General features: G+C 45.6%; 1 protein-coding gene across 13 annotated transcripts in view; it reads left to right on the top strand.

Annotated features, from left to right (window-relative positions):
- AGRN (agrin) overlaps nt 1–24399 on the top strand; it is a 719629-nt gene that overhangs the window by 654935 nt on the left and 40295 nt on the right. For 10 of the 13 annotated variants that reach the window (XM_073585333.1, XM_073585332.1, XM_073585329.1 and 7 more), the window contains 3 exons: nt 19319–19330; nt 20265–20381; nt 21887–22076. In XM_073585333.1, coding sequence (XP_073441434.1) covers nt 19319–19330; nt 20265–20381; nt 21887–22076 — 319 coding nt within the window. The remainder of the gene's footprint in view (nt 1–19318; nt 19331–20264; nt 20382–21886; nt 22077–24399) is intronic. The other 3 variants (XM_073585335.1, XM_073585331.1, XM_073585338.1) reach the window with 1 other exon arrangement.

Below are 24399 nucleotides of genomic sequence, written 5' to 3'. Positions count from 1 at the left end.
GCACGTGAGAGTGTCGCCTCCACGTATCCTCTCCCGCGACATGGGACACAATGCCGGACTTAGCTCTGACCACCCCTAGGTATTGAAACCATGGGCTGTACAGAGGCACAAGACTAGTCCGTGCAGCCCCCACTGCTTCACCAATGCTCAGACTGCGGTGCTGCAAGGTGGCGGATGGTCCCTCTCCTCACCCCCTGAAGGGGTTAGATGGAGCTAGGGTGCCTGCACTGTCCTATCTGTTTGTTTGTCAAAGACCCCTTCACATATCTGCGCTGCAGGCGGAAGAGAATCATCGGAGAGAGGGTTTGGGAGGGCTCCTGGAAGTCCTCGTGGAGCCCACAGCGCTAGCCATGCAAAGGATACGTCAGGCGGCAACCTGGAACCGCACTGGTCAGTAGCGTCATACCGCCCCCCCCCGGTCGGGTAGAGGGAAAAATTGAGGCTGCGGCTTCGGCTGGAGCTAGGCCATGGCCGGAAGTCCCGCCCCCGGGACTGCGCGTCACTTGCGCCCACCCTCTGGCGGGCACCGCAAATGTTGGCACGCGATTTGAAGGAAGATCCACATGGGGGGGCGCAGGACTGGGGTAAGTGCCCAAGAGGCCACCCTACAGGGAAAAACCTCCTCCCCATAGACCCAGCAGCGGACAGATACAGCATGTCCGAGAAGGAAAAGACACACGCGTTCTTTTACGCTGCATGCATCTCTTGTCGGGCTGCGTTTCCGCGGGCGCAGAGCAAGCGTTTATGCGAAGCCTGAGATTCTGAATGCGCCCAGGAGCCCTCCCCTGTGACCGCGACCAATGTGTCAAATCCCCCGGAGTGGGCCCGATCACTGTCACAATCCATGGCGTCACTTACGAGAGCAATAGAGTCCCTTCAAGCCCCAGATAAGGGCAGGGACTGTGGCTCGCTGTCTTTAAAAGGAACCTTCACCTCACTAGAGCCTTCGGCCTGCAGGGGCCGCTCTCACTGCAGGCAGACCCGGAGGAAACAAATCCACACGATGTCGCCCAGTCCATCCGGTGCCTTGGCATCCGTAAGCTCTGCTTCTCACTCCCCGTCACCAGTGGTTGATAGCGAGCAGATCTCGGATTGCGACTCAGATGAGCCCCTTGACCTGGATACTCCAGGGTGATGTGAAACAGTGGACAGCCTCATAGAAGCCGTCAATCAGACCCTGGGGATTGAGGATGATCCCGCAGCGGCTACAGGGCATAAGGTGGCATTTAAGCGAGTGAAGCGCCAGCACAGAATTTTTTCCTCTCACCCTGAGTTTGAGGACATAGTGCAGCGGAATAGAGAACGTCCAGACCAGCGTTTCTCTGGTCAAAAGGCACTCGAAACACGGTATCCGTTTGCTCCGGACCTCGGTAAAAAAGTGGATGGAATCCCTGATAGTGGATCCGCCGGTTTCACGCCTGGCCACTAAGACCCTGTTATCTGTCTCTAGTGTTTCCTCGATTAAGGATCCCACGGACCGCCTTATTGAGAGCTTACCTCGGTCAGTATATGAGGCGTCAGGGTCTGCACTTGCTCCCTCGTTCGCAGCAACTTGGGTAGCTAAGGCCATGATATCATGGTCAGAAACATTAAACAAGATCGCGCAGGAACAGGATCTACCTGCAGAGATTTTGGAGGTCGCAGGTCAGATGGCGATGGCCGGAGACTATGTAATTAATGCGTCTTTGGATGCGGCCAATTGTTCGGCATTTGCTGCCACTAATGCAATCTCTATCAGAAGAGCCCTGTGGTTGAGGACATGGCGAGCCGATTCTACTTCTAAGAAGTCCTTGACTTCCCTGCCTTATCAGTGCGGCCGCCTATTTGGGGAAAAGTTGGACCAACTTATCTCCGACTCCACAGGAGGAAAGAGCGGGTTTCTCCCTCAACAAAAGGTCAAACCACTTTTTCGTCACCCTTTTCAGGCACGTTTTCGGGCCTTTCGCAACCCCGGGTGGACTACAGGGCCCAATTTCGCCGCCTCAGGCCGCCCCAACCAGGATAGGGAGCGGCAGGTCTCATATAGAGCCAACCCATTGGGGAGAATGCATGCTCAACAGGCCAGATCGAGAGGATCCAGATCCCAAAGATCATCAGCCAAATGACTTGAAGCCTTTACCAGACGACACCAGCAGGGTGGGCGGCCGCCTGCTCTGGTTTCACCACATCTGAGCCAACGTCTCTCACGACGCATGGGTAGAAGAATTGGTGTACTCAGGTTACAAAATAGAATTTGTCAGATGCCCTCCAAGATGGTTTTTTCTTTCCCGGCTTCCCAGGGTAGATGCCCAGGCAAGGGCTCTATTGGGAGCCATCAAATCGCTCCAGCACAACGGAGTCATTATTCCAGTGCTGGAACACGAAAGAGCTCAGGGATTCTATTCCAACCTCTTTGCGGTTCCCAAAAAGGACAGGTCGGTCAGGCCTGTGTTGGACCTGAAGCTTCTGAACAGATTTGTCAGGATCAGACATTTTCAGATGGAGTCTCTCCGTTCAGTCATATTGGCCATGGAGCAGGGAGAATACTTGGCCTCAATAGACATCCAAGATGCATATCTGCATATTCCCATTTTTCCTCCTCATCAGAGGTTCCTACGCTTCACCATCAACGATCAACTTTTTCAGTTCGTAGTGCTACCCTTTGGGCTAGCCACGGCTCCCTGAGTGTTCACAAAGGTTATGGCATTTATCATGGCCATACTGCATTCTCGAGGCATAGTCATCTTGCCTTATCTGGACGACCTCTTGGTCAAAGGCCCTTCAATACGGGCATGTGAGGAAAATGTCAGCATCACGCTGGATACTCTTGCCCTCTTAGGGTGGTTGGTTAATGCGAAGAAGTCATCCCTTGTGCCAGCTCAGAAGATCTCCTCAGAAGATCTCGACACTTGCCGAGGGTTGGTGATTCTCCCTCGGGTAAAGGTACTGGCTCTCCGGCAGGGAGTCCGGGCACTTCACCAACCAGTCCCTCATACCATCCGATCTGGGATGAGGATTCTATGAAAAATGGTGGCAGCAATGGAAGCGATACCTTTTGCCCAGTTCCATCTTCGCCCCCTGCAGCACGCCCTCCTGTCAGCTTGGGACAAGAACCCTTTCACGCTCGATCGGCAGTGTCATCTGTTCTCTCAGGTCAGACAGTCTCTCGGATGGTGGATAACCAGTTCCTCTCTGACCCAGGGGAAACCATTTCCCCCAGACCATTGGCTGGTGGTGACAACCGACGCCAGTCTCCTCGGCTGGGGAACGGTGTTTCACCACCACACAACTCAGGGATGGTGGTCACCACAGGAGGCACACCTTCCGATCAATTTATTGGAGATGGAGCAATTCGGCTGGCACTCCAGAAGTTTCATCACCTCCTAGCAGGCCGCCCTGTCCGAATTCAATCGGACAACGCCACGGCGGTGGCTTACATAAATCACGAAGGGGGCACTCGCAGCAGAGCAACCATGCGCGAGGTAGGGCATATTATTCAGTGGGCCGAAGCAAACCATTCAGTGATTTCAGCAGTTCACATCCCGGGTGTGGAAAACTGGGCAGCAAATTTTCTCAGCCGGGAGGGTCTTGCGTCCGGAGAGTGGTCTCTACATCCCCAAGTCTTCCAGCAGATTTGTCAGCGGTGGGGAACACCGGATGTGGACCTGATGGCTTCCAGAGTGAACGTCAAGGTGCCCACATATGTCGCTCGGGGACCCGCAGGCAATCGCGGTGGATGCGTTGGTTCTGCCATGGAACCAGTTTCGCCTCCCGTATCTCTTTCCCCCGCTGCCAATACTTCCGAGAGTCGTCAAGAAGATCAAGAAGGAAGGTGTGCCGGCAATCCTGCTGGCCCCAGATTGGCCCCGTCGAGCGTGGTACGCAGATCTAATGCTGCTACTCGCCGACGTCCCTTGGCGTCTACCAGAGCGCCCGGATCTACTTTCTCAAGGGCTGATTTGCCACCCGAACTCAGGGGCCCTGTGTTTGATGGCGTGGCCGTTGAATCTTGGATTCTAACCCAGGCAGGGTTCGGGAGCAAGGTGGTCACTACAATGATTAGCGCCCAGAAGCCTGCTTCAGCACTAGTTTACCACCACACCTGGAAGGTGTTCTTCGCTTGGTGTCGAGGCCGTGGTGTTTCTCCTCTGAGATTCTCGATCCCTAACATCTTGGCTTTTCTCCAGTCGGGCCTAGACTCGGGCTTGGCCCCGAGTTCCCTCAGGAGACAAATATCGGCCTTATCCGTTTTGTTCCAGCGCAGAATTGCTACCAATGTGCAGGTGAAGACTTTTATCTAGGTAGTCTCCCATTTGGTACCTCCCTATAGGGCGCCTATGGACGCCTGGGACCTTAACCTGGTACTAAGTGTTCTGCAGGAAGCTCCATTTGAACCACTGCAGGATGTGTCTTTGAGGTACCTTTCCTAGAAAGTGGTGTTCCTGGTGGCCATCACTTCTATCAGGTGGGTCTCGGAGCTGGCAGCCCTATCCTGCCGAGCTCCGTTCCTCACTTTCCATAAGGATAAGGTGGTGCTCAGACCAGCCCCTCCTTTTCTCCCGAAGGTCATGTCCTCATTTCACATTAATGAGGATGTTGTCTTGCCTACTTTTTGTCCAGCATCGGTACACCATGTGGAAAAGGTTCTTCACACGTTAGACCTGGTAAGAGCCCTCTGGAGGTACGTGTCGAGGACGACGCCCTTTCGTCAGACAGACACGCTGTTCGTGCTCCCCGAAGGGCACAGGAAGGGACTCGCTGCCTCAAAATCGACCATAGCCAGATGGATTCGTTTGACTATTCAGGAGTCCTACCGCATTAGAGGCACGCCGATTCCAGCAGGGATCGGAGCGCACTCTACTCGGGCTGTGGGCGCCTCTTGGGTGCTTCGGCATCAAGCTTTGACCGAACAGGTTTGCAAGGCAGCAACCTGGTCCAGCCTGCACACATTTGCCAAACATTACAATATCCATACTCAGGCCTCAGCGGATGCGAGCCTGGGTAGAAGGATTCTCCAAGCAGCGGTGGCGCACCTTTAAACAAGAGGTGCATGTAGCTCGGATCGGTGAGTCAATCTCCCACCCAGGGACTGCTTTTGGACGTCCCACAGTCTCTGTGTCCCCCAATGAGGCGAAGGAGAAACTTGGATTTTTGTGAGAACTCACCGTAAAATCTTTTTCTCCGAGATGCTCATTGGGGGACACAGCACCCACCCCATTAACCAGTTGGCTCTTGTTTTGTTTAAATTAATATATGTTTACTTATTTGATATAGGGGTGGTGTTTTTCATTGGACATGTTGTACCTGTATTAAGGCTGATTTTGTTGTCCTCCTACTGCTTTGTCACCAAACTGATTTCCGCCCGCAATAGGGGCGAGGGTGTACACTGCGGAGGAGGAGCTAACCTCTTTTTTTCACTTAGTGTCAGCCTCCTAGCAGCAGAAGCATACACCCACAGTCTCTGTGTCCCCCAAAGAGCGTCTTGGAGAAAAGGTTTTTACGGTGAGTTCTCACAAAAATCCATGTTTTTTATACATAGATATGGGGTATAAAATCATTGAAATATTAGGTACACAAGTATTATATAGGTAAAATTTACTGCGAAGGACACAGGACAAAAAGGAGGTCTGGGAAAAAAAACCACTACAATGAAAGAAAATGACCAAGTTATTGAAAATACTAAACCACGACTAACAGTATGCGTAGACCTTTAAAAGGAACAGTACAGTGGATAGTTCAAACTTGATCCTCACCCATGTCGGTCATAGTGTTATCACCAGACTGCCAACCTTTACGTGTGTTTCGCGTAGGCTTCATCGGGGGAACAAATTATACACATCTAATACAAAATATATATATAATAGATAATACACATCTAATACAGCATAGATACATATAATATAGCATATAATACATATAATGCAGCATATAGTACATATTAAACACTAATAGAAATCATCCACATCTAATTCAGCATTTTATACATATAATACAGCATACAATTCACATGTAATCCAGTGTAGATACTGTACATATAATACACAACTCATATAATACAGCATATGATACATACAGTACAGTATAGATACTGTACATATACTGTAATATACAGGATCTACTAAACCATATAATACACATAATACTGCATACAATACCTCTAATATACATTGTGGTAGTTCACTCACGTGACAACACACAGAGGTAGGAAAAATGGGAACACCGTCTCTTTAAAGCCCTCATTGGTTTATTGTAAGGCAGAATAAACCAACTAGTGGGAAAAACAAACTCAGCCTGAAAACAGGAACAAAACAACAACAGAAAAACAAAATTCTGCAACACAGTCCGTATGTTGCGGGTGGCACCCCGCTCTGGAGCAGCACAGGTTCAGTCTGTGCTCGACGAGTCACAAAGCCTCTGGAGACTCTTCTCTCCAGGCTAGCGGAACCCAGACTGCCTGTAGAGCTCAGTTATTTCAACCCAAGCCTGTAACTTCCCCTTCTTGTGATTGATCACATGATCATGGCCTCATGCAGGTCCTGGCTAGTCTGCCAGGGGAGGTAAAATCTCCCACCCGCTCTATGAAGGTCCACATAAAATCAGCCCTTTTTATGTAACGTAACCCTCACAACAAGTAGTGTGCTGGAGAAAAATGCTCTGGTTTCACATCACTGTCGCCGTTAAGCGCAGTGACATATATCTCCCCTCTATCACCTTTCCAGTGACTCTGCTACATATTCCCCCCTCTGCCCAAAGCCGGGGGTTTTGGCACCTTCACTCGCTAGGCAGGGGAGTCTGGACAGTGCATCTGCATTCCCATGCAACTTTCCTAGCCTATGTTCTACGTGAAAATCAAACTCTTGGAGGCCCAAGAACCATCTCATCACCCGAGCATTTCTTCCCTTCTTTTCCCTCAACCACCTCAGAGGGGCATGGTCAGATACCAGCTTAAACCTACGGCCTATCAGGTAGTACCTCACTGTATCCACAGCCCATTTTACGGCTAAGCACTCCGTTTCGACTATGACATAGTTTCTTTCACATGAAGAGAGCTTCCAGCTCAGATACAGGATAGGATGCTCCTCCCCATTCACCTCCTGAGATCGTACGGCTCCCAAGCCAACTTCTATTGCATCTGTCTGGACGATGAACTCCTTGTTGAAGTCTGGTGCAACCAGAACCGCATGATTACATAGAGCCTGCTTCAGCTCTTGGAATGCCATCTCTGTTTCTTCAGACCATTTAACTAGCGTCGACCTTGTGCCTTGAAGGAGGTCCATCAATAGTGCGGCAGTCATGGCGAACCTTGGGATAAACCACCGGTAGTAACCCACAATTCCAAGAAACGCTTTCACTTGCTTCTTGGACAGTGGTTGTGGCCATTTCTGGATCACTTCAATCTTGTTTATGTAGGGCTTGATCTCCCTCCTCCTGACAATATAGCCTAGGTATTTGGCCTCTTTCTTTCCTATGGCACATTTCTTTGGGTTGATAGTGAACCCCGCATTCCTCAACGCATCCAGAACAGCCTGTACCTTTGTTAGATGACTACCCCAGTCCGGGCTGAAGACCACAATGTCATGCAGGTAGGTGGCGGCATACTTCTTATGCGGTGCTAGGACTCAATCCATAGCCCTCTGGAATGTTGCTGGGGCCCCCTGTAGACCAAAAGGCATTCTGGTGTTTTGCAAACACCCAACTGGCGTCGAGAAAGCCGACTTCTCCTTAGCACTCTGGGACATGGGGATCTGCCAGTAGCCCTTCCTCATGTTGAGGGATGTAATGTACCTCGCGGTCCCCAGTCTCTCAATGAGTTTGTCTACCCCGGGCATCGGATACGCATCAGATTTGGAGACCTGTTTCAGTTTGCAACTCACCGTCGGGCTTCGGCACAAGGACAATGGGACTCGACCATCCACTTTTTGAATCCTCGATCACCCCAAGGTCTAACATCCTCTTCACCTCATTAGCTATTACCTCCCGACCTGCTTCTGAAATGTGATAGGGCCTGAGGTTCTCCTTTACATGTGGCTTTGTCAACACCTCATGCACGGTCACCTGCGTACGCTCTGGCAACTTGGAGAACAGGTTACGGTTCCGCTGCAACAGTTCCCAACACTGTTGTCTCTGGGTTGGTTTGAGAGTCTCTGCAACAGTGATGTTGTCCACTGTGACCTGGCGACTGGCTCCTAGGCAAGGGGTTTCCAGTGGTTCCCGTTCCCGCCATGGCATGAGCAGGTTCACGTGGTATATTTGATGGCCTGGCTGGTGTATCTTTTAATTTACTTCATTCAGCTTCACCACCACCTCGTATGGGCCTTGCCACTTGGCTAGGAACTTGCTCTCTACCGTGGGGATAAGCACTAGCACGCAGTCCCCGGGCTGGAACTGCCTCACTCTCGCTGACCGGTTGTACACCCTTGCCTCAGCTTCCTTCACCTGCAGAAGATGCTCCTTCACAATTGGCATCACTTTCGCCATCCTCTCCCGTAACTGGGTGACATGCTCTATGACGCTTCGGTATGGCGTGACCTCAGCTTCCCCGGTTTCGTTGGCAATGTCCAGGAGCCCTCTTGGATATCTACCATACAGAAGCTCGAACGGTGAGAAGCCAGTAGAGTCTTGTGGCAATTCTCTGATTGAGAAGAGCAGGAACGGAAGCAGATAGTCCCAATCTCGGCCATCCTTCTCAATGACCTTCTTGAGCATCTCCTTCAAGGTCTTATTAAAGTGCTCTACTGGGCTATCTGTCTGAGGATGGTAGGCTGAGGTTCGCAGCTGGGTAGTCTGAAGGACCTTACACAATTCCCTCATCTTATTGCTCATGAATGGGGTTCCTTGGTCAGTCAAGATCTCCTTCGGTAGACCTGTCCATGCAAAAATAACAAGTTCCCTGGTGGTACTCTTGGCTGAAGCGTTTCTGAGGGGCACTGCTTCTGGGTACCGGGTCACAAAGTCAAAGACCACTAAGATGTATTGGTACCCTCGTGCAGATTTAACTAGAGGCCCTACTAGATCCATGGCAATCCTTTCAAATGGGACCTCTATCACCGTCAATGGAACTAGGGGACGTCGGAAGTGAGTAGAAGGAGCAGTTATCTGGCAGGTGGGGAAGGATCTATAATAATTTAAGATCTCTCAGTAACACCCCGGCCAATAGAACTTCCGCATTGTTCGTTCCTGTTTTTTCAACCCCCAGATGTCCCCCCAAAACATGTGAATGGGCCGTGTCTAACACCTTCTGCCGGTAGGGTCCTGGAACCAACAGCTGCTCCACAATCTCCCCTTCCCTAAATGTGGTTACCCGATATAGCCACTCACCATTCACGGCGAAATGTGGGAACCTGTTGTCAGCCCCCGGCTCTTGAGCAACCCCATCAATAACAGACACATTTTCAAATGCATTCTTTAAGGTAACATCCCGCTTTTGAGAAAAGCCAAAATTTTCCCCAGAAACTCCCAGATCAGGAACCTCATCCTCATCCTTGACACCCACCATTACACATAAGGTTAACTCCTCCACTTCTGGCTGTGGTGGGGATTGAGAAAGGTTAGGTTGGCTTCTGTCTTAGTCACTTATCATTGCAGCCTTCCCCCACAAGTCCAAAAACAGGCTGAAGTCCCGGCCGATTATCACGGGGTGTAGCAAGTCTTTCACAACCCTGACCTCATGGGACTCAGTGCCACAGTTGGTTTTTGTACAGACTTGGGCAACAGTATAATCCTTGGCATCACGTGGATACAGCAGATGCCCACTTATTTACCTGGAACCAGTTGGTGGGGGAGTGTAGACCTTATCAGGGTCACCAAACTCCCCGAGTCCAATAGTCCCCAGCGCCCCGTTTACGGTCACAGAACATGACTGAGGCCCATCCCTGGGCTGATGGTCCACACTGCAAGCAGGGTAAGCAAAGTTTGAGCAGTGCCGGCCTAGACTGCAGTCCATCTGCTCAGAAGACAAAGGACAATGGGCAGCAATATGTCCAGGACCGTGACACTGCCAACAGATCAAGTCCTTACCAGCAGTCTTTTGCACCCCTTCAACGGGACCTTGGACATCCCCCAGTGGTGGCTCTATTACCCCTCTTTTGGGACTCAGGCTCCCGCTGGATACCCCAGTATGAAGATGCACACCCCGCAGCTTCTTTAAGGACCTCTCGACCACCAGGTATCTTTCTACTAGGCCGACCAGTCATCCGCAATCCGAGGATCCCCCTGGGCCACCCATGTCTGTACCGAACTAGGAAGGGAATGGATAAACCTGTCCATTACAACCCACTCCACCATCTGGGCTGGCATGGAGGACTCTGGCTATAACCATTTCTGCACCAGGTGGAGTAAGTGGAATATTTGGGAGCGCGGTGGCTTATCACTACAATACGCCCAGTGATAAACCCTTTGGGCTCAGACAGACATAGTCACTCCTGAGCGTGCCAGGATCTCAGTTTTCAGTTCGGCATACTCCCGAGCATCTTGTAAGGCCAAGTCACAATAAGCCTTTTGGGGCTTGCCATTTAGATAGGGGGCCAACACCTCCGTCCATTGGTCAAGCAGCAGTCTCTCTCGCTCCACCACCCACTCAAAAACAGTCAGAAATGCCTCTACATCATCACCCGAGGTTATTTTCTGCATCGCTCGCCTTACCGCCTTCCGGACGTGCGTGTTGTCACCTGGACTCCTGGGCTGGGATGCCGATCTTCCCCGAACTGCCTCGGCAAGCAACTCGATCTGCTGCTGCTGTCTGAATTGGGACTGATGCTGCTGCTGCAGTTGCTGGATGAGAAATTTACTCTCCTCATGGGCCAGCTGCTGTTGCTGCTGCGCACTCAGCAGATGCTTGAGGAATTCCTCTATTTTGCCTGACGCCATCCGCTGGCTTGCGACCTCCTTTACCCAGAACATGCGGTTTTGACTACGACTGCTACTGGCGTTCCCAGAAGAATGCCCACATTCGAAACGCCACTTGTGGAAGTTCACTCACATGGTGGCACACAGAGGTAGGAAAAATGGGAACACCGTTTCTTTAAATCCCTCGTTGGTTTATTGTAAGGCAGCTTAAACCAATTAGTGGGGAAAACAAACTCAGCCTTTCCGGCTAAAACAGGAACAAAACAACAAAAGAGAAACAAAATGCTGCAACACAGTCTATATGTTGCGGGTGGCACCCCGCTCTGGAGCAGTACAGGTTAATTAAGTCTGTGCTCGACAAGCCACAAAGCCTCTGGAGACTCCTCTCTCTAGGCTAGCTGAACCCAGACCCTGTAGAGCTCAGTTATTTCAACCCAAGCCTATAACTTCCCCGTCATGTAATTGATCACATGATCATGACCTCATGCAGGTCCTGTCAGGTCTACCAGGGGAGGTAAAGTGGACCTTCTCCCACCCGCTTTACGAATGTCCACATAAAACCAGCCCTTTTTATGCAACTTAACCCTCACAACACGTAGTGTGCTGGAGAAAAATGCTCTGGTTTCATATCACTGACGTTGTTAAGCGCAGTGACACATATCCTCTATCACCTTACCAGTGACTCTGTCACAATATCTAACATCTGTAATACACATCAAATACACTTTTAATACATATGACACACATCTAATATAGCATCTGATACATATATTAGAGCATATATTATATAATACACATCTAATACATACAGTATAGTACCCTTAGAATACAGATTCTGATACATATAATACACTATAGATACTGTACATATAATGCACATAATACAGGATCTAATAAAACATACCTAGCTTGGCCCGTGCAAAATTTCCGCACATTGGTCGTCGGGGGCGCAGACAATTTCAAAAAAAGCAAGCTGGTCAAATGTAAATGTATTTCATGAGATGATGAACACAGACAGGTATTTATATATGTAGATTGGTAAAACAATATATTGGTTTGATAAGTAGAGGCCAAAAAATGTCTTCCGGTTGAGGTGCCACCTGCAGGTCATTGTTTCTTTCTGCAGGTATATGAACATGAATGTTTAAACTTTATTTAGTGATAAAATCGTGAATGTGTGGTTTGGCTCTTTTTTGCTGAAGGGGGCAAGTTTACCTTTCAAATGATGTATCATTTGTGTGCGTGGGACGAAGTAATCAGCGAAAAAGCAGTGCATGTTTACAAATGTGTTTGCATATGTGACTCGCCATTTGTGTGTGTGGGGCGAAGTAATCACCAAAAAGGCAGTGCATGTTTACAAATGTGTTTGCATATGTGACTCTATTGCAGTGAAGTGTGCAATCCTCCAATGTGCCTGAAATAGGCTGGGCAAGCTGGAAAGAACCCAAGGCAAATGTTAGGATTTGTTTGTGATGTCTGTAAGCAGCTTTGTGGTAGTGTGTTTTGGGGTAGTGTGCTGCCACCTGCAGGTCATTTGTCCTTTCAAATGGTGTATCATTTGTTTGTGTGTGCAATTCAATAGGCAGTGCATGTTTTCAAATGTGTTTGCATATGTGACTCACCTGCAGAGAAGTGTGCAATCCTCCAATTTGCCTGAAATAGGCCGGGTAAGCAGCTCGGCAAGCTGGAAAGCCCCCAAGGCAAAGGTTTGGATTTGCTTGTGATGTCTGTTAGCATCTCTTTTGGTAGTGTACTTTGGGGTAGTGTGATGCCACCTGCAGGTCATTTTTCCTTACTGCAGGTTTATGAAAATGAATGTTTAAACTGTATTTTGTGATCAAATTGTAGATGTGTGGTTTGTTTGGCTATTTTCCTGCTGAAGGGGGCAAGTTTATCTTTCAAATGGTGTATCAGTTGTGTGTGTGGGTGGAGTATGAACGGAGATACAAAGTAATCACCGAAAAACAGTGTTTAGAAATAACAGAATAGGTAATACACATCTAAGACATATAATAGAGCATCTAACACCTATAATACACATCTAATGCATATCTAAAATAGCATCATAGATATAATACACATCTAATATAGCATCTGATATACTGTATATAATACAGCATGTAACACATAGTTAGGTCCATATATTTGGACAGAGACAACATTTTTCTAATTTTGGTTCTAGACATTACCACAATAAATTTTAAACAAAACTATTCAGATGCAGTTGAAGTTCAGACTTTCAGCTTTCATTTGAGGGTATCCACATTAAAATTGGATGAAGGATTTAGGAGTTTCTGCTCCTTAAAATGTGCCACCCTGTTTTTAAAGGGACCATTAGTAATTGGACAATTGACTCCAAGGCTATTTCATGGAGAGGTGTGGGCAATCCCTTCATTATAACATTCTCAATTAAGCAGATAAAAGGCCTGGAGTTGATTTGAGGTGTGGTGCTTGCATTTTGAAAGTTTTGCTGTGAAGGAAACATGCGGTCAAAGGAGCTCTGCATGCCAGTGAAACAAGCCATCCTTAAGCTGCAAAAACAGAAAAAACCCATCCGAGAAATTGCTACAACATTAGAAGTGGCAAAATCTACAGTTTGGTACATCCTGAGAAAGAACGAAAGCACTGGTGAACTCATCAATGCAAAAAGACCTGGGTGCCCACGGAAGACAACAGTGGTGGATGATCGCAGAATAGTCTCCATGGTGAAGAGAAACCCCCTTCACAACAGCCAACCAAGTGAACAACACTCTCCAGGAGGTAGGCGTATCAATATCCAAATCTACCATAAAGAGAAGACTGCATGAAAGTAAATACAAGAGGGTTCACTGCACGGTGCAAGCCACTCATAAGCATCAAGAATAAAAAGGCTAGACTGGACTTTGCTAAAAAAAATCTAAAAGAGCCAGCACAGTTCTGGAAGAACATTCTTTGGACAGATGAAACCAAGATCAACCTCTACCAGAATGATGGAAACAGAAAAGTATGGTGAAGGCATGGTACAGCTCATGATCCAAAGCATACCACATCATCTGTAAAACATGGCGGAGGCAGTGTGATGGCTTGGGCATGCATGGCTGCCAGTGGCAATGGGTCACAAGTGTTTATTGATGATGTGACACAGGACAGAAGCAGCATAATGAATGCTGAGGTATTCAGAGCCATACTGTGTGCTCAGATCCAGCCAAATGCAGCCAAACTGATTGGTCGTCGTTTAATTCTACAGATGGACAATGACCCAAACATAAAGCCAAAGCAACCCAGGAGTTTATTAAAGCAAAGTAGAGGAATATTCTTGAATGGCCAAGTCAGTCACCTGATCTCAACCCAATTGAGCATGCATTTCACTTGTTAAAGACTAAACTTCAGACAGAAAGGCCCACAAACAAACAGCAACTGAAAACCACCGCAGTGAAGGCCTGGCAGAGCATCAAAAAGGAGGAAACACAGCGTCTGGTGATGTCCATGAGTTCAAGACTTCAGGCAGTCATCGCCAACTAGAAATGAACATTTTATTTACAATTATTTAATCTGTCCTATTACTTTTGGTCCCTTTAAAAACAGGGTGGCACATGTTAGGGAGCTGAAACTCCTAAACCCTTCATCCAATTTTAATGTGGATACCCTCAAATTAAAGCTGAAAATCTGAACTTCAACTGCATCTGAATTGTTTTTTTTTTTAAATTCATTGTGGTAATGTCTAGAACCAAAATTAGAAAAATGTTGTCTCTGTCCAAATATATATGGACCTAACTGTATCTGATACATAAAATACACATCTAATAGAGCATCATACATATAATATATCATAGATGGTAAATACAGTGAAAGCTCTTTGAGATGATCATCTAAAACTGCATTGTTAAGTGTTCTCCTGGGTCAGTGTTTCCCAACCTTTTTGGTCCTGAAGGACCACTGTGATAAGTGACCAAAAACATATATTGTGCCCCCTGAAGGTAAAACATATACTGTGCCCATTGAATATAAAACATATACTGTGCCCACTGAATATAAAACATATATTGTGCCCCTGGATATAAAACATATACTGTGCCCACTGAATATAAAACATATACTGTGCCCACTGAAAATAAAACATATATTGTGCCCCTGGATATAAAACATATACTGTGCCCACTGAATATAAAACATATATTGTGCCCACTGAATATAAAATACTAACTGAAGAGCCCGGCGCTGCCCGGGCCCAGGAACTAACTACGGTTAGTTATAACAAATTGTAATGACTCTATCTATCTATCTATCTATCTATCTATATATATATATATATATATATATATATATATATATAATATATATATATATATATATATAAAGCTGAGTGTATAGCCCCGCCCATGCCACATAGCCACATTCACTATAATATCCCACATCATCCTGTCAGCCAGAGTTACCAGACTACTACCCCTAATATCCCACATCGTCCCGTCAGCCAGAGCCACCAGACTACTAATATTCCATATCATCCCGTCAGCCAGAGCCACCGGACTACTACCCCTAGTATCCCACATCATCCTGTCACAGCCGCCGGACTACTACCCCTAATATCCCACATTGTCCCGTCAGCCAGAGCCACCGGACTATTATCATCTTTGCCTTCCTGATCGCTGTATACAGTGCGCTAAACAAGCGCTGTGCACACAGTGAGAGGAAGCGCTAATGGTGCTCCCTCTTAGGGACCCAGCAGTCATGTGATCTATGAATGTATGGAGGAAGCTGTTGGGTACAAAAAGACTCTGTCAGTTCTGCAATGCAGCCAGTAGACTGGCTAATAAAGTATACCTGCCCCAGCTACAGGGAAAATCAAGTAGGAAAAAATAATTTAATTGTAGAAATGCCCCCTGAAAGTCTTGTATGATCTTGTGGGGGGGGGGTCACAACATGTGAAAAAAATGAAAAATAGGAAAAAGCCACTGCAAATAGATATAGCTGGAACCAGCCCTACCGGTGTCGAAAAAAAGTGTTTGATTGATATAAGAAAATAATTGTTATTGGAAGGGGAATATGGGAAAGGGGATCCCTGTACGAGAGGCCTGGGGTTAGAACCAAAGCTCTGGATGAATTTGCCCTAACTTCCATACCAATTATCCCTTTAATAGAAGCCTGGGGTCAGAATCAGAGCACTGAGGGATTTGCTCTGACTTCCATACCGGAGATCCCTTTAAGAGAGGCTTGGGGTCAGTACCAAAGCGCTGTATGGATTTGCCCTAACTTCCATATCAATGATCCCTTTAATAGAAGCCTGGGGGTCAGAATCAGAGCGCTGAGTGGATTTGCCCTCACTTCCATACCAGGGATCCCTTTATTAGAAGCCTGGAGTCAGAATCAGAGCGCTGAGGGATTTGCCCTAATTTCCATTCTGGAGATCCCTTTAAGAGACCCTGGGGTCAGAACCACAGCGCTGAGTGGAACGGTCCTAACTTCCATACCGGTGATCCCTTTAAGAGGGGCCTGGGATCAGAATCAGAGCGCTGAGTGAATTTGCCCTGCCTTCCATACCAATGATCCCTTTAATAGAAGCCTGGGATCAGAATCAGAGAGCTGAGGGATTTGCCATGACTTCCATATCGGAAATCCCTTTAAGAGGGAAGATGTGCCTATTGGATGGAGGATGTGTGATGTGTATATGGGCACGGGAGGGGAGGATTCATTTCTGTCGTGCTCTCTGCTCCTTTCTGGGGGGCAAACAATGGCTGGGAGCTTATGTTCCCAGGGATGCTAGATTTCTCAGTGTCTGCTGAGGTGTTTTCTGGAGTGGGAAAACTGTTGCTCATAGCAACCAATCACAGCTCAGCATCTTTTAAACAGCTGTGGTGAAATGAAAGATGCTTAGTGATTGGTTGTTGCTATGTGGAGTGAGGTTGGCTGACACACACACATGCTGTTGCTCATAGCAACCAATCATAGCTCAGCTTTTTTTTTTAACAGCTCTGGTGAAATGAAAGATGCTTCGTAATTGGTTGGTGATATACACACACACATTCAGTTTTATATATAAAGATATACTGTTCCCCAAGATTATATAAAAAAACTACCCTGTGTCCCCTGTAATATATATCTCACTGAGGGTCGCTCCCCCGTGGTCCTGAGTTGGGCCTACTCCCCTGCTGAATGAGCCCTTACACTGTTGGTGCCATCGTGGATAGACAACTCTGTTTCCTCCAGCACCGCTGTGTTATTGAATTGTAAACGATAAAGAAGTAACTGATGCACAGCTGTTGTTGGGGGGAGGGCCACTATGCAGAATACCGGTATATGGTGGCACTGAAAGGGAATCTCGTCTGAATAAGTCTTCTCGCAGGGCGTTTTCTAGGGAGATTTCCCGGTATGTAGTGATGACGACCTTTCACATCAATGTCCCTTTACATATAAACAGAAAGCAGATTATCTGCGCATCTATTGTTGCTGAAAACGTTTCTATGCTAAACATCAGCATCAGTGTGTGTACGCCACAGGGGCACCTCAAGCCTCAGGTGGTGCTGGCATTGTGTGTTCCTCGGAGTTATTTGGAGCACATATCTGGCTCCTGCTGTGACCATCTCAGATATTTTGTGATCCATTGTTTAGTAACACAATACAAAACAAAAACAACAGTTAGAAATTTTTGTTTAACGTTTCAAAAACGTTTGGGAATTTCTCACAGGAAACTAGAATTTTTGTAGACTGAGCTCACATGTAGATGGCATTAGGTCATATAACCAGACTCCTCTTATAAGCAAGAGTTGCGCCCATGAAATAACACAACATATATAGTGGCTTGCTAAAGTATTCACCTCCTTGGCATTTTTCTCGTTTTGCTAGCCTTCACTGTTTTTTTGAGGGTTTGCATCAGTTCATGTAAAGAACATGCCTACAACTGTGAATATTTGATTTCCTTTTTATTGTGAGGCAAACAACAAATCGGACAAAATAACTGAAAACTTCAGTGTGCATAACTATTCATCCCCCTAAAGTGAGTACTTTGTAGAATCTCCTTTTACAGCAATGACAGCTGCAAGTCACTTTGGCCAAGTCTCTATGAGCTTTACACATCTTGCCTCTTTGATTTTTGGCCGTTTCTCAAAGCAAATCTGTGACAGCTCCTTCACGTTAGATGGTTTCCTCTGGTGAACAGCAATCTTCATGTCTGACCACAGATTCTCCATTGGATTAAGGTCTGGGCTTTGACTCGGCCTCTCCAGAACATTTCCACATTTCCCCTTAAACTCGAGTGTTACTTTAATAGCAGTATGCTTTGGGTCTTTGTCACGTTGGAAGGTGAACCTCCACCCAGTCTCAAATCACTGACAGACTGAACCAGGTTTTGCTCAAGAATATCTCTGCATTTTGCACTATCCATCTTCCCTGTTCCGGCTTCCGAAAAACGTTACGTAAATTTATGTCATTTTTCTCATTTCACTTCACCAACTTAGACTACTTAGCGCTGATGCATCACCCACAAATCAGATTACAAAAATATGTAAACACAGGTTGTAATGTTTAAAAATAGGTAAAAATCCAGAGAGGCGAATACTTTTGCAAACCACTGTAGATCCATCTACGCTCTGCATAGTATGTACATATAATGGCCACTGGTTTAGAGGTGGACATACCATTACTGTAACCACTTCTAACTCAAAAACAGATGGAGTTGTGCATGATGATGACCTATTGGACTGAAAAAAAGCCCCATATATTGTTCTTGTGCAGAGGTCGTCTTCTGTCTGTCTGCTCCTGCCCTGACCAGTAGCCATGCCTGTATATTATCATGTAAGGCTTTGCTCTTACATGATAATTTGATCCATATTGGATCAGTTTCCAAATTCCGATGGAGTTTTAAATTGGTTTCTGGAGGGTTCTAATATTTTTTTGCAGATTGGACTCTTTTTTACGGTGAAAAATATAGCAACAATCCATGATCAGAGCCTAAGTAAACTGCTAGACATATTGAGCAGCACAAAATTGTCTGTTTTTTGAGCTTCATTACATTGGCAATGGTCTTTGAAACGTTGATCTATTGTGTTACATTGAGCTCACAAATCTATTGCCATTGACGTCCGCTGACAAAGAGCCGTTCCTCTCCGGTGTAGCATGTCAGCTTCTTGTCTTATTGAAGTGACAGTGATCTATGGGAAGGCAGGACGTTTCCAGTAAATAATAATAAAAAGAGCATTGTAATTGACGTAAAATCACCCAACAGAATGGCAAGTAGCGCTTGGCACCGGGCCACACAATTAAGAGAAAAGCCGAGTGCGTTGCTTGAGTTAAGCAGTTGTCTCTGGCTTCTAACATGGACTGATGCTTTAATTGCCGCTCAGCGCTCTGTAGGGACCACCGACTATTTTCTAACATTTTCTGGAAAAACTTTGTATTGTGGATGGATGATGTCAGCCGCCCTGCACGCCAAAGCTTTTACAACCCACTGATGACTTCTTTTCTCCCCCTTTTCCTCTTCTCTCTTGTCTTTGCTATTGTTGCACTCTCTGGATTTCAGAAATCCCGTAAGGTAAAGATAAGCACATGTGTTTCATCCCACGTCCCATGTGTACCCTCCATTCCAGTTAATCACCCTTAGACTAGATTAAGTCCCGGCTTTTGGTGTCTTTTTTTCTCCTCTCCTCGTTTTAATGTATTTTTTTTCTCTTTCAATTTCTTTTCATTGTAGTTAGCATTTTTCCAATAATTTCTTGCCATCCATCTCATAACTCCCGCGAGCATCAAGTACTAATTAATGTAGACCTTTAAATCGATGGGAGGGTGGAGGGGGGGGTCTTTGTTATTTAGGGAATAGCAGCTTATATTGTGGCACGATAAGAGCTTAACAAGTACACATCTGCACTCTCCGTAATAGCGGGATGTGAAGGACGAATGTCTAGAAGGAATTATGGCTTATGTGGTTAGTTTGCGGTTAAGGACACAAAGTTTTTGTGTATCTTTGACTTTTATGTAGATGAAACTATTTGAATTTTTCGAGAAATTCCACAGCCTAGGGCCAGCAGAGGGCACCCTAGATATGATAAAAAGTGCAGCTCATTGCTGCCGGGATTTTTTTTTGGATGGTGTCCTCAGGGTAAAATTGCATATAACTCTTTCATAGCATCGTAGGGCTCTGCAGGTATACATTATAAATACATTGAACTCGCTTTCCGTTATTTCCTGTGATATGACAAGATCAGAGTGCCCTCTAGCATGCTGATAGGTGATGTTCAGAAGCAGGTTATCACCTAGGAGAATATAAGGAGGATTGTAGCGAAAAATAGGCAGTATAAAGAGTTAGGAGACAGTTTATTGGAATCCCAGATCTGGCATCCTTGGACAGAGATAGAAAAGTAGCAGATAGGAAAGCATTTGCAAAGGTTGAGAGCATGCCATTAGTCATCATTAATAATAAAGACTGTCGGTGCACACATTGTGATGCCTCTTTTTAATCTTTCTTCTAGGCTCCGCACACCGCTCTAAACCTGAAGGAATCCCTTTACGTTGGGGGAGCACCGGACTTTAGCAAATTGGCTCGAGCTGCAGCCATATCAACCAGCTTTGAAGGGGCCATCCAGAAGGTAAGAAGTTGTACTGATGACGCCATCATGTCGGTGGTTGAGTGGCCGCCACTGCAGACTTGCAACACCTCACAACTTAAGCTGGACTTGTACATTAGATATTTGTTGGCTGAACTGGTAGAACTGGCCAACCATTTCATGATCTACTCCTTTTACGGCAAATGTTGGGGGAGATAAAGATCGGACACTTGTAATCCCCCTGTTCGTTGGGGAAAGAAGCTGCTGCCCAAAGAGTCTGCCATCGACTACCTACTCAGAAAACATGCATGCTCACCCAAGCTGAGTGTGTATGTGTGGGAGGCTGATGGCTGTAGATGAGCAACCCTAGTTTGAATCAGGGAAGGAGAAAAAATGGTAATCAGTTCAACTTCTAAGGAGGACCATATGTGAAAATCACATAGGCACCCTCATAGACCTTTATACACTTATAGAGAGAATGAGGGAATACCATGATCCAGATATATAAAAATATCAAATCAATTTTATTAAGATATATAGAATACAAGAAAGCTAACAGTAAAAACGGTCATCATAAAATCGCAACACAGTATGGACATTAAAACAATCAATGAAAGGCAGCAATAGCCAATATATCCTATGGGTACAAGGTATAGAAGATATATAAGTACCGTAATGCCAAAAACGTATAACATATATCCTAAGGCAGTAATAACAAAAACATATTACTAACCCATATGAACTGGTCAATACAAGATAAATATAGTAGTTGCTATAATAGTTGTAGCATATTCAACCTATGGAACCTATAATGGATTGTTACCTGTGGCTGAAATGGACAAAAGAGACCAATTGCTGCACACCTCAATGCGCATTTCACTGGCACCTGCAGTTTTGTCAGGAGGTACTGTACCCTGGTAGACCTTATTTGGCTGCGTTGCGGTGCAGGGAGTGTAGGTACACACTAGGCTGGTATGCAGGTCAGTAACTGGAAAAGGGGCCTGCTGGACTGGGCTCCAGCACCAATGAGAAAATGTTAAAATATAACTTTAAGTGTGCAATTAAAAACATGGTGAGAAAACGCAAAAAAGAGATTAAGGTAAGGATCCATGAGCTTTGCGTTTCGGATTTAGCTACAGCTATGGATAAGGGTTGCTAACCCGAAACGCATAAGGTCATGGATCCTTAATCTTTTTTTTAGCTTTTACTCACCATGTTTTTACTTGCACATTAAAAGTTAGATTTTAACATTTTCTCATTGGTTCTGGAGTTGAATCTTTATGGACACTTCTTCTCTAGTTAGAATCAGACAAAATTAATTATAAATGGGATTTTGTATGTTGTCCTTGTGTTCACATACTCCAAAACCTTGCTCAATCGCTTTTTAGAAAATTTCAGTTGCGTCTATTTTCCATCTGAGATGGAAGTGTTCAGTGTCAGATTTCTGAAGTTTATCATATTATGGGTTCTGTATAGAATGCTCAACAAGAAAGGAAAGAATAAATCAAGCACATTATGTCTGTTCCAACCATATTTGCTTTTTGCAGATTTCCATTAAGGGTCTTCCTGTAATGAGAGAAGAAAACATTCAAAATGCCATTGAAATCTCTCCATATCATGGGCATCCATGTACACAGAAACCAAATCCTTGCCAAAATGGTGGACTCTGCTCACCACAGAAAGAGAGCTTCGAGTGCATCTGCCAAAGAGGATTCTCAGGAGGCCATTGTGAGAAAGGCAAGTTCACCTGTTTTACAGGCAATATGGTTTTATAGAAATGTTGTGACTTCACTGAACAAGGTCAAGACTGATGAGAGGGCTGTCTTTCTTGTGTTAAGATGATCGCTAGAGTTGGTGCGAATAAATTGCATGCTCCGATCTTTTGGCTGCATAAGTAATTTGTGGCCAGGAGTCCTTAAAACCGCTTCCGACTTGACCGCTTCCGCAGCTCCTTTCTTGATTAGCCAGCCTCCTTACGTGACGTCGTGTCAGGCCGGCTAATCAAAAGAAGAGCCATGAATGCCTGGCGATAAAAGGCAGTTCTAAGGGTGTCTGTCCAGTGTCTACAGATTATTAAGGTGTCCATTGCATCAGGTCCTGCAAATCAATTTGTGCCAGTTCTAGTGATCATATTATACACTGCTCAAAAAATGAAGGGAACACTTAAACAACAGAATATAACTCAAAGTAAATCAAACTTCTGTGAAATCATACTGTCCACTTAGGAAGCAACACTGATTGACAATCAATTTCACATGCTGTTGTGCAGATGGAATAGACAACAGATGGAAATTATTGGCAATTATCAAGACACCCTCAATAAAGGAGTGGTTCTGCAGGTGGGGACCACAGACCACATCTCAGTACCAATGCTTTCTGGCTGATGTTTTGGTCACTTTTGAATGATTGTTGTGCTTTCACACTCGTGGTAGCATGAGACGGACTCTACAACCCACACAAGTGGCTCAGGTAGTGCAGATCATCCAGGATGGCACATCAATGCGAGCTGTGGCAAGAAGGTTTGTTGTGTCTGTCAGCATAGTGTCCAGAGGCTGGAAGCGCTACCAGGAGACTTTGATGGGCCATAGGAGGGCAACAACCCAGCAGCAGGACTGCTATCTCAGCCTTTATGCAAGGAGGAAAAGGAGGAGCACTGCCAGAGCTCTGCAAAATGACCTCCAGCAGGCCACAAATGCAGCTGCTTGGTAACCGGGGGGTCTTAAAGGTATATACCCTAATTGGTCTCCCCTGTTTCTTATTGGCACCTCTTGCACTTAGCACTTTATATATACACTGCTTTATATTTATTCCTACATATTTGAGCTTCAATATATATTTATTTAATACCTTTGCACATTTCACTTTGTTTGGAGCCCTTATATGTTTTATTAATTGGCTCCCTGTCTATATTGCCACCTTTTCTGGGATGAGCTTACTAAGGGTAATATACATTAACTATTATATATAATTTTGATGAATTATTTGCCCGCCGTGTTTTCTATTAATTATTATATAAAAAGATATATTGTATATTTAATGAGCGCACAATGCTTTTATAGGGTTACCATTTACCAATATTATCTCATAAAGGTATTTTAATCGTATTGATTGCCTTTATTTATCTTTTATTTTTAATATGATTTTATATTTGACCGTAAAATTCGAGGTCTTGTGGTTCTGTACTTGGTCTTCATGGTGTTTTTTGGAGATCTCCTTGATCTTCATGGTATTGTTTGGAGATCGCCTTTGTCTTCATGGTGTTGTTTGGTTAGTGGTGCCTCTTGTTTATGGTGTTACAGCCTCTGTGGTCTTTCAGTAAAGATGTGTACTGTATATACTGACAGACATGTGACACTTAGATTGTACACAGGGATATGTACTTTCACTATGCATGGGACTTATGAAGGGAATTGATTGCACTAGAAATTTTTATGGGCTTCATAACAAATGGGGTGAGTAAATATGCACATAGCAATTTTTAGAAATTATAAACACTATAAATACAATGTACGGTAATATGGTCTTTATGGGTTTATTGCCTACACTGAAGCTACAATGCTACATTTCTGATGAAGTAATACAGTGAGCCACCATTATTTTCCCCATGGAGCATATTAAAATTTAAGCACAATGATAGAACAGCGGGCAAAGCAGCCAGGCCAAGTCAAGTACTTCCCATCTACCGTCACCTTCTATTTTTCCACATGTATAGTTTCACATTTGTATGCGATGATAATGATTCCTCCTCAGGATTCTCACACTTCGCAGCTCACTGAACAGGAGATGGGAAGAAAAAAATCGATAAACGAAAAGGACTGTCAGAAAGATCAAATCTGAGCTTTCCTCCGCATAATACTTTCACCTCCCGCAGTCCCGGAGGATTCAGCGGTGCAGATTGGCTCCTACCTGCGGTGTGATACTCTTCTAATTCCACCATCCGACCTCTTCACCTTTCCTTTCCCCTTGACAACCATGAAGATAACATTTCCAACATCTTCGAGTTCTTCCGCAGCCCATTCCCTCCCCAGCTGTGCTGCTGACCCCTCAGGCACCCCGGCAG

This window comes from Dendrobates tinctorius, unplaced genomic scaffold (assembly GCF_039654945.1).
Source record: "Dendrobates tinctorius isolate UK_male_01 unplaced genomic scaffold, ASM3965494v1 ptg000086l, whole genome shotgun sequence".
In the NCBI taxonomy this organism is placed as follows: domain Eukaryota; kingdom Metazoa; phylum Chordata; class Amphibia; order Anura; family Dendrobatidae; genus Dendrobates; species Dendrobates tinctorius.
This window is presented reverse-complemented; position numbering and strand designations above follow the sequence as displayed.